This window comes from Corticium candelabrum (genome assembly GCF_963422355.1).
Source record: "Corticium candelabrum chromosome 7 unlocalized genomic scaffold, ooCorCand1.1 SUPER_7_unloc_2, whole genome shotgun sequence".
NCBI lineage: Eukaryota > Metazoa > Porifera > Homoscleromorpha > Homosclerophorida > Plakinidae > Corticium > Corticium candelabrum.
The window spans coordinates 10001-20000 of NW_026912670.1; the positions used below are offsets into that span (position 1 = coordinate 10001).

Here is a 10000-nt window from a genome sequence, read left to right on the forward strand (position 1 = left end):
TTTGTTTGTCTGTCTGTTAGTGTGTCTGTCTGTCTGTCTGTCAGTCAGTGTGTCTGTCTCTCTCTCTGTCTGTCTCTCTGTCTTTCTGTCTCTGTCTGTCTGTCTGTCTGTCTGTTTGTCTGTCTGTTTGTTTGTTTGTCTGTCAGTATGTCTCTGTCCGTCGGTCTGTCAGTGTGTCTGTCTGTCAGTGTGTGTTTGTTTGTTTGTCTGTCAGTGTGTCTGTCTATCTGTCAGTGTGTCTGTCGTTCTGTTTATCAGTGTGTTTGTTTGTCTGTCTGTCTGTCAGTCAGTGTGTCTGTCTGTTTGTTTGTCTGTCTGTCTGTTTGTCTGTCAGTGTGTCTATCTGTTTGTCTGTCTGTCAGTGTGTCTGTCTTTTTGTTTGTCTGTCCGTTTGTCTCTCAGTGTGTCTGTCTGTCTGTCTGTTTCTTTGTCTGTCTGTCTGTCTCTCTGTTTGTCTGTCAGTGTGTCTGTCTGTCAGTTAGTCAGTGTGTTTGTCTGTTTGTCTGTATTTATGTCTTTCTCTTTGTCAGTCTTTCTCTTAGTCTCGCTGTCTGTCTGTCTTTCTGTCAATACATTTATTTCTTACACAAGACGTTATGCTAAAAACAAATAAGTTCTGATTAACCTAAAAAATTGTATACTGTCTGTCTGTTTGTCTGTTTGTGTGTGCGTCTGTCTGTCTGATTGATTTCTTATTATAATTTTCTGTTATTGTAGTTTGGATGGACAGCATTGCATTATGCTGCTTACAACAATCAGTCCAAAGTTGTTCGTATTCTGTTAGAGAATGGATGTGATATGAACATGAAAACCAATGTAAGACATGTTGATGTGAATGTGAATGATAATATTTGTATCTAGTATCCATGGCCTGTCCTTCGTACGGGCAAGATACTGCAGTGCAAAGCTAGGTCCGTGGACACGTCACGTGCAATCTTTGTTTTGAGGTCCCGGATGTGCTGAATGAATTCGAATTTTGATCTTCGCGCTTGTTTCGATAGAAATAGACACACTCCCCGTGTAGCGCTTGCTGCAGAAAACGTGTAGGTTGGATTTGGTACAAATGCAATCAGAATTTGGAGAGAAATGAAGCGGTAGAAGAGTAAGTTTCGTCGGCAAGAGATATTCGATTGCTTGAAGCTTTGCGAAGGACGACGTTGCATACAATCTACACAGGACTGGTGTGGGCGTGTGTTCGAATGAACGTGAATGTGTAGCGTTTGTGTTATCGAAAAATTTTACTTGGGGGTCGACCCCTCGAAAGGGGACTTGATGCATAATTTTTGAAAGTTTTTTACGCAAACCTTTTCCTGTGCGTTCCAAGTGTGCGTACCAATCTCAGTTGCGAACGGACAAAAGACATGGCTGCCAAACGTGAACACACACACACACACACACACACACACACACACACACACACACACACACACACACACACACACACCAGACATTTTGAGCTTTATATATTAGATCATTGTATTGTGAATTTTGGTGTGCATGGTGTTAGCACAGCTTTAGCTACTAGTCAGGGTTCTAGCCAGGCATGCTAAGGTGTAGTGTCCCGCTATGTCTTCACAACTGCCCTCTACGCTTTCCACATGTCTACGTGTTCAGAACTGACTGCTACACCTCCAATACTGACTACACATGTAGGTACCATACACTACACCTGCATCTACGCTTCCAATAGAAATTAATTTATATCAACAAATTATTAAGAAATAATAAATAAATAATTTGCATACAATTAATTAGCCTCCAACTTACAGAGCAGAGAGCGTGCGAACTCTAGTCTGGACCACAACACTACTAAAACGATTTGGGAAGTACTTATGAAAAGTGATGCTAAATGGTAGTCTAACAGCGTAGGATTGTTTTACCTAGATGAACATATCATTTGTAAATGCCATGACATCTTGTAGAAACGAAACAGAGACGTCTGCAGTGTTTGCGGTGATATCTTGGTAGACGGCATGAAAGCACGACTCTTTGATTCTTTGGCAGACTGCTGGCTACTGTAACTGCTCGACTAGCGAGACTACCACTCGACCAGTTGTCAAAGGTGATGGTCTAGCGACGCTGCTGTGCATGTCCTCTTACCGCAAGCTTGAAAAGATTGAAGAAGTGAAACTAAAAGTAAAACTGAGATGTGTGCGTGCACCAGAGTCTTCATGACGGCTCTGGTGTGCACTTAGCCGCCCATGAGGAATTCACACGCGCCCAATCAGCGTTAGTGCACTTAGTATAACCAATTATTGCTAAACAAATCAGAATTTACAACCGACATTCCGGTTCTAAGATGCTGATTGACTTAGAAGGCTATTTCCGAAGTCATTTTAGTACCGTTCTGGTCCAGACTAGAGTTCACATGCTCTCTGTTCTAGAAGTTTGAGGCTAACAATTAATTTATTTCTGGAAATTAATTGTTTGTAAATTATTTATATTTTATTTATTTAATATTATTATTAATAATGTATTTATATAACTAATTGTATGAAAGTCATTTATATATTATTTATGAATTATTTATTGATATAAATTAATTATATGTAAATTATTTATTCATAATTATTTTTATTATTTTTATTGCGGCTACACATGCTAAGGTACACATCTACGCGTACACTGCCTACTCATGTAGTAGGTAGTGTACACTACACTTGCACATGTGGAGTTATATCTTTAGCCTTGTATTAATTAATTATATTAATTATATAACTAATTAATTAATTAATTAATTAGTTATATCTTTATCCTTGTATTAATTAGTACAGTTTAATTAATTTAAGAATGTAATAGATGCGTCAGTATCAGTCTGCTGCTCAGTGTGATTTGTAGATGTTACTCTCCCAAACCATCAGTAATTTTATTTTAGAAATTCTCACAGACACTACATGCCACGCCCACGTGCCACAATTATGTGCCACGCTCACACAGTTTATAGAAAATTCTATTTATTTTGTTTGATCTACAGTCAATACTCCAGCAGGTGAGAAGATATAAGTATAAACTGGTGTATTATACATCTAATTTTATTAGTATGTATTTTGATGTATTAATATGAGAAGATGTTAATCATACTTGGATATTGTGTGTATTTGACAGGATGGAGAAACAGCACTGCAATTAGCTGTCAGCCGGAATCAGAAAGATGCTGCAGATGCAATCAAGACATTCACTGTAAATTGTGTGTGTGTGTGTGTGTGTGTGTGTGTGTGTGTGTGTGTGTGTGTGTGTGTGTGTGTGTTGTGTGTGTGTGTGTGTGTGTGTGTGTGTGTGTGTGTGTGTGTGTGTGTGTGTGTGTGTGTGTGTGTGTGTGTGTGTGTGTGTGTGGTTCGATAACTCAGTTGGTTTGAGAATCATCTTATGGAGTGTGTACATCCGGGACCATGAAGGGTTGCAAGTTCAAGTCACAGTGATTGCAAACTATAGCTTAATATCCTTAAGCAGAAAACTAACATACATTTGCTTCTCTCGACTTAGGAGTATAAATTTGTACCTGGTCATTGACTGGGGTCGTAAGAGGCCATCGGCTGTGTCGTGACGTCAGCCACTGGGGTCCTGGTGAGACTCTGTGTGCTTACACCACAGTTAGCTCATAAGTCTGTGCTCCTGCCAGTGCCTTGTCTGGCTCCAAGAGTTTGCTAGCGCAGACCCAGTGATCCCTGAGTAGCGCACAGGGCCAACTTAGCAGCTTGGGGTGTGACCTCTGAGAGGCAGCTCCTAACATTTAGGGTGTGTGTGTATGTGTGTGTGTGTGTGTGTGTGTTTGTGTGTGTGTGTGTGTGTGTGTGTGTGTGTGTGTGTGTGTGTGTGTGTGTGTGTGTGTGTGTGTGTGTGTGTGTGTGTGTGTGTGTTGATATGTTTACCTGTATGTATATTTATTTTAATGTTATCCACACACACACACACACACACACACACACACACACACACACACACACACACACACACACACACACACACACACACACACACACACAATTTACAGTGAATGTCTTGATTGCATCTGCAGCATCTTTACAATTGCTTCTCTCTCTCTACTCAGGAGTATAAATGATACCTGATCATTGACTGGGGTTGACATGATCGCTTGCTTGGCCCTAACGTCATGCAGCAGATGTGTGGGCCTTGGTGTCCAGTCCCAAAGCTGCACCAAAGTCAGTTCCCCTGATGACTCTGGCCAAGCTCCAGGTGGATTGTAGCGCTGACGCTAAGCCTCCACGTAGCGCATGAACGCCCTGCCCTGTCTCTAGAGGCAGGGGGAGCTATCTCCGCAACTAACCTTAATTAATTAAGGTTGACGTCATTCACAAATGACATGGAGGGCTTGACATTTGTCCGTGTATGTGTGTGTGTGTGTGTGTGTGTGTGTGTGTGTGTGTGTGTGTGTGTCATTTTGTGAGATTTCCTACAGTGTAACTGCATAGAACATTGTTTGCTGTATACATCAATAATAAGAATTTCTGTTGTTTTACACAGACCACTACACCTACACAACAACCTCCAAGACAAGTGGCTGGAATAGGAAATGAGCAGTTAGTAGAGCAGCTGATGCAACAAATAGAACAACTGAGAAATGAAGGTTCAGCAAAAGATAGAGAAATTGCTGAAATGAGAAAACAAAATGCAGACCTACAGACCGCATTGAGAGGGGAGAGACTGCAGAGAGAAGATGCAGTTAGTGAAGAGAGAAGAGAGAAAGGAGAACTCTTGCAAAGGTTACGACAAGAACAAGAAGACAAACGCAATGTTCAGAAGGATCTAGATGAAGCTCGAACACAAATCGAGCAACTAAGTGAAGAGAAAGCAAATCTTCGGCAACTACTGAATGAAAAGCAAAGAGAAAAGGCCACCATTGAAGAGCTTCTCTCAGATGCTGTTACAGCAATTGAACGACACAAGCAAAGGCAGGAAGTTTTCAATATTCCTTCACATGACATTCAATTGACTGGCACAGAACTTGGACGTGGATCATATGGAGGTGAGATGCACGATTCTGATCTTTCTTTACTGCACTAGTTATCTTGTAGTGTAATGTTAGTAAAAGTGTATTGTGATTTAGTTGTTTGTGTTGGATATTGGCGTGACTGTCCTGTTGCTGTCAAACTGTTGTATGATCATTTGGCTGCTGTTCAACGCAACAGTCAACTTGTACAACAAGAAGCATTCGTAGCATGGAAGATACATCATCCAAACATTGCTACTGTTTGTGGTGTGACTCTGGAGTTGGAAGAGAAGAAGGCATGGATTATCATGGAATTACATAGCGGCTCCATGTCTGGTGTGATTGATGCATGTCAAGGAGATGTTGCACCTCTCACTCTACGAGAAAAAGTTGACATGACACATGATTCTTTGTGTGGACTGGATTACATTCACAACATGGTAAGAACCATAAATGACAAGATAATGAACTTACATGATATTTTTACAGATACAAAAGTGAATAATCTGAAGATAGTTGAACTGGTCTTAATAGACATAAACAGACTGAGTGACAGACAGACAGACGCATAGAGTTAGTGTTTCCAACATTTTACCAGAACGGCATGGCATTATAATATTTGGAAAAGGTCCCCAGAGTGGCGGCCTATTCAACCATGAAGTTCTATTTGATGAAATGCGACATTCTAACATTGATGTTGTAATGGTGAAGCTTATGTATTGAAACACACACGCATGCACGCACAAACACACACACACACACACACACACACACACACACACACACACACACACACACACACACACACACACATCTTGTTTCAAGCATCTCAAATGAAGGATCACCGGCAGCAAAGAGTTTGGCAGAAGCAACAGTGTACATACACAGATACATACGATTTGTGTATTATCCAGGTGTGGATATGTATGTACATAAGTACATATCTTGGAATGCACTGTTTCGTCATGGTCAAAACTACAATTGAGATTTGTAAAAAACCACAACAAAGTCCATCATACATAGAGCTAGACAGACGGAAGACAGACAAATGGGTAATCCAATAAGCATGCAAACAAATTTTCAGTATAGAGACAAACAGTTATGAAGTTGATTGAGGCATTGTTTGGTAATGTGACAGTTACATATCAATGAAATTAATTTTTAATAATTAAAATGGTAGGGATTCAAGTGCAGTTAGAAAATGGGAATAGATCAGTAACAAATATCAGTAGACAAATGAAATTGAACAGACATGCTATTGTCATCTATAGACAGAGATACACATCACAAGAACTTTAATTTTTGTATTAATTGTTGCATTACTTTGTTGTGTTGTCATAGCAACCTAAGAAGATTCTTCACGGTGACATCTGTCCAATAAACATCCTGGTTACAGCAACGATGAGAGCCAAACTGGGTGATCTAGGAGCTGCTCGTTTTGAAGATGCTTCACTTTCAGTCGGTCTGCTCAGTCCACAATACACACCTCCTGAGAGATATGATGTTCCAACTTTACCAAAAAGCACCAGGACCGACGTGTACAGTATGGGTGTGACCATATGTGAGCTCTTCACTGCTGTTCCTCCAGATCGTGAACAAAGGATGGATCAAGTCTTACTCATCCGTCAAATAGATGTCTGTGCTTTATGTAAGCACTTGATGAGAGATGATCCTGCCACACGACCAACAGCAACAGAAGCCCGTCGTATTATCAGTCGTATTCGTGATACAGACGAGTATAAAGCATGTCCTCCTAAACGAATGGTAAAGGGCAAGATGGATGGAATAGCTGATGTCACTGTCGTTTAGTCCATTTGGTGAAGTGTACATTTGATTGAAGCATGTGTTTGTTACTTGACACCATTTATATGTTGTTACAAGGTATTCACTTAGCAATAGCAATATCTTTAGCTTTGAAGGATCACATTGTATTTTGTTATCTCATTGGTGAGACATTATAGAACTAGCGTGTTTTACTGTTTGAACTTTGACATTGTTATTCAGTATTTGTAGGTTTGATGTGTATCACCTAGTCACGTGACATTATAGTATGTTTTGATTCTACGTACATTTGATATTATACTTACTACTTACCACAGTAGTAGATATAGTCACTTTAGTAAACTACCTGAGCATAATTAATATTGTTGTAAATTATTAGAATTAATATTGTTATCCATTGGCACTATTTTCTGTTTATGCAAGTCACATGACGTCATTCCTTACTAGAGTCCCGGATCTCATCTCTGTCATTGACTAATCTCGGTCACTCATTTTCTGCCAAATAGCTGCAGCCAGACCTAACTGCTACTCTAGCGTGATAGTCCTACTGGATAGCAACTAGGTAGAGCGGGTCACGTCAGCATCCGTCGTAACGTTGCTGCTGTAGAACTTGAAAACTGATCGCACCTATTCTCGCTCACAGAGTATCATATCTCGGTCAGTGCTTGCCATCTCGTTTCTACGACTCCGTTTGAGACGCAAGTCATCTCTGTCGATAGGCTCATTATATGACTTCCTTTCGCCAAATTGTTGGTTTTGGCTTGTCAAGCTCTACTCTCGCAGACAACGAAGAAGACGGATGACTGACGGGACATAATCTCTGTCACCTGATCTCGAGTGATTTTCTCTCTTCAGACGCACATCTGAGGCGTTCTTTTTGGCTAATGTTATAGTCATCACCGCTGGCTACTAGACCTACGGGGTGATGTTAGTGCTCATCGTACTGTTGCTACGGCCAAACGTGAAATGTGAGAGACAATAGTTTGGACATCCGGGATCTTATCTTTGTCAGTCGCTTTCATCGCGTTTCTACAAGACGAATAGAGACGTTAGTCATGTCTGTTGAAAGGTTGGTTTTGTATGTTTATGCCACTGAATATCTGGTTTTATCTCTTGAGTCTTTCTGTTGCAGGGCGGTGAGAAAGGTGATGGACATACGGGACATAATCTCTGTCACAGTATGAGCGCACTTGTTGGGTTCTAGAGCTTTCAGGTAAGTGGTCTTACCTTCATTGGCCATTCTACATACGGTCACAGTCGACTAAGGCTGATTGAAATGTTTTGTAGTGAATTTGTCTAACTCTAGCAGATTCTAGTAATTAGACTGTGTTGGCAAACGTTAGTTGTTCTGTCTAAATTATGTTTTTGAATAATAATTAAGATAAACTTTATTTAATACATCTGGTTTAGTGATAATTAGTAAATTTTGTTAGTGCTAGATTATCATGATGGAGTTCTACATTGAATGCATTCTGGCACAAGTTGAATAAAAGATGCGGACGGACAGACAAGCAGATAGACAGACAAGCAGAGAGAAAGAAGACAACATAAACATTTGCAAACAATCATGTAGTTACTGTCTGTCAGACACTGGTATTAGCATACTGTAAATACTAATGATATTTGTGATACAGAGTCAGCCTTTGTGGCGAAGGGAGTCGAATCTGAAATACCAAACTCCCTCAATTAGGTGCTTTCCTAATGGTCAAGGTCCACACAGATAGTCATTGCTGTCTCGTTACTGGCCATAGCATCATCCTACATGCTAGAAGAAGGAGAGAAAGAGTCAGTCGTCGTGTTTGTCACCAACTTTGTTTCGCTTTCATTTTTGTTGTGCGTTAGGAGTCCTCCAAGAGAGACTATTATTATTCTTCATGTGACCGACGTGGAGATGAAGCCTAAGTGAAAGGAATTGTTGTACATTTTAGTGACAAGTGAGAGACAGTGTGGTACTAGCTGGAACTGTTGCAGTAATGTCATCAAACTAACGAGACGTGCAGGCTCTTTTATGTTAGAAATACGTCATGATCACATGTTTTACAACACAAACATGTACATCTACCACAATCCTTTCTGGATATCTGACTTCTATTGGCAGCCACTCGGTTAATTCACACAAGTTTCTGAGTCGAGAAGAGTTTCGTTCTGGTGCATCGTTGTAATAGAGCATCGTGTCTAATTTTTCAACACACACACACACACACACACACACACACACACACACACACACACACACACACACACATCACTAGACTGCTACGTTCGGATTAAAAATGACAACAAATCACAATTGTGGACATTTAACTACAACAACACTATTAATATGCAATTCAAAAACACCTTCCCAAATTACATTTTATCCATTGCTTCTTTGACTGACGCATATATTGGGCTTTGTATGTTTTTGCAAGTGTCAAGTAGTTTGTCTGCTGCTTGTTTTTCTCCTACTTTCTGTGCCATCACATCAAATAAAGCTTGAACTTTATCACAATCGTTGACATGAACAGTGAATTTGTTCAGGTGATCTGGTGTTTCATCACAATCACGACCGAGTGGATACCATCTGGTAGAGCCAACTCCTTGAATTGCCCGTAGAACTCGACAAGAATACGGATCACATCTATGATCATTCTCTAGTGTAAGGCATAAACATCATTCCTTACAATGAAATACAAACTTGTACAATAAAGTGATCAGCAGCAGCAAAATGAAGCAAAACAACAGAGACTGGAAGATTAAGAGACTGACAGACACGCAGTCATAATGCAACACACACACACACACACACACACACACACACACACACACACACACACGTATCCATTAATTCTAGCATGAGAAACTAAGAATCAGTATGTACCTGTTGACTGAGCACTCGAGCTAGCAGTAGATTGAACTCTGGCTGCAGTCACATCATCTTCCACAACCTGAAAATGCAGAGGTCAAGGAGTAAAATATTTTCTGTCTTATGTATACGACATAGTCAATCAGTCATCTACAACATTTTATTGATCACTAATAACAATTAACTAATAAATTATTGTCACTTAGGTGAGTGGTGATATCAATAATGGTAATTCTAATTTATTATTATTACTAAATTGACGTGCTAGTGGGCATGAACAGAATGCAGCAACTTTGACTGACATGTATACAACTATCTGTACATCAATGATAATCATCATTAACACGAATGCCATCTAACTGAACAAACCTCATCACTCTCAACATTAGCTACGTCTCTGATTCTTGCCAATCGTGCTTTCAAAG

At 40.0% G+C, this 10000-nt stretch overlaps 2 protein-coding genes and 1 long non-coding RNA gene across 5 annotated transcripts in view; 2 read left to right on the plus strand and 1 right to left on the minus strand.

The window, feature by feature from the left end:
- LOC134197874 (probable serine/threonine-protein kinase DDB_G0281745) overlaps window positions 1–7012 on the plus strand; it is an 11452-nt gene extending 4440 nt beyond the window's left edge. The window contains exons 5-9 of the mRNA XM_062667225.1: window positions 718–816; window positions 3106–3180; window positions 4483–4984; window positions 5066–5388; window positions 6290–7012. Of these exons, the coding sequence (XP_062523209.1) occupies window positions 718–816; window positions 3106–3180; window positions 4483–4984; window positions 5066–5388; window positions 6290–6757 (1467 nt within the window). The 3' untranslated portion in view covers window positions 6758–7012. The remainder of the gene's footprint in view (window positions 1–717; window positions 817–3105; window positions 3181–4482; window positions 4985–5065; window positions 5389–6289) is intronic.
- A 177-nt stretch (window positions 7013–7189) lies between these two features.
- Window positions 7190–8795, plus strand: LOC134197876 (uncharacterized). Of its 2 annotated transcripts, XR_009972709.1 has the most exons (6): window positions 7190–7292; window positions 7586–7799; window positions 7863–7943; window positions 8164–8308; window positions 8365–8515; window positions 8573–8795. It is a non-coding gene; the product is annotated as an uncharacterized LOC134197876 (long non-coding RNA). The 2 variants fall into 2 exon arrangements; XR_009972708.1 differs by lacking the exon at window positions 8164–8308 and having other exon boundaries at window positions 7209–7799.
- Window positions 8796–8858: 63 nt separating this feature from the next.
- The window catches only part of LOC134197875 (uncharacterized), a 2231-nt gene continuing 1089 nt past the window's right edge, over window positions 8859–10000 (minus strand). For both annotated transcript variants that reach the window (XM_062667227.1, XM_062667226.1), the window contains exons 5-7: window positions 9945–10000; window positions 9591–9657; window positions 8859–9363 (exon numbers count right to left, since the gene is read on the minus strand). The exon at window positions 9945–10000 is cut by the window's right edge and continues 91 nt beyond it. In XM_062667227.1, the coding sequence (XP_062523211.1) occupies window positions 9080–9363; window positions 9591–9657; window positions 9945–10000 (407 nt within the window). In that variant the 3' untranslated portion in view covers window positions 8859–9079. The remainder of the gene's footprint in view (window positions 9364–9590; window positions 9658–9944) is intronic.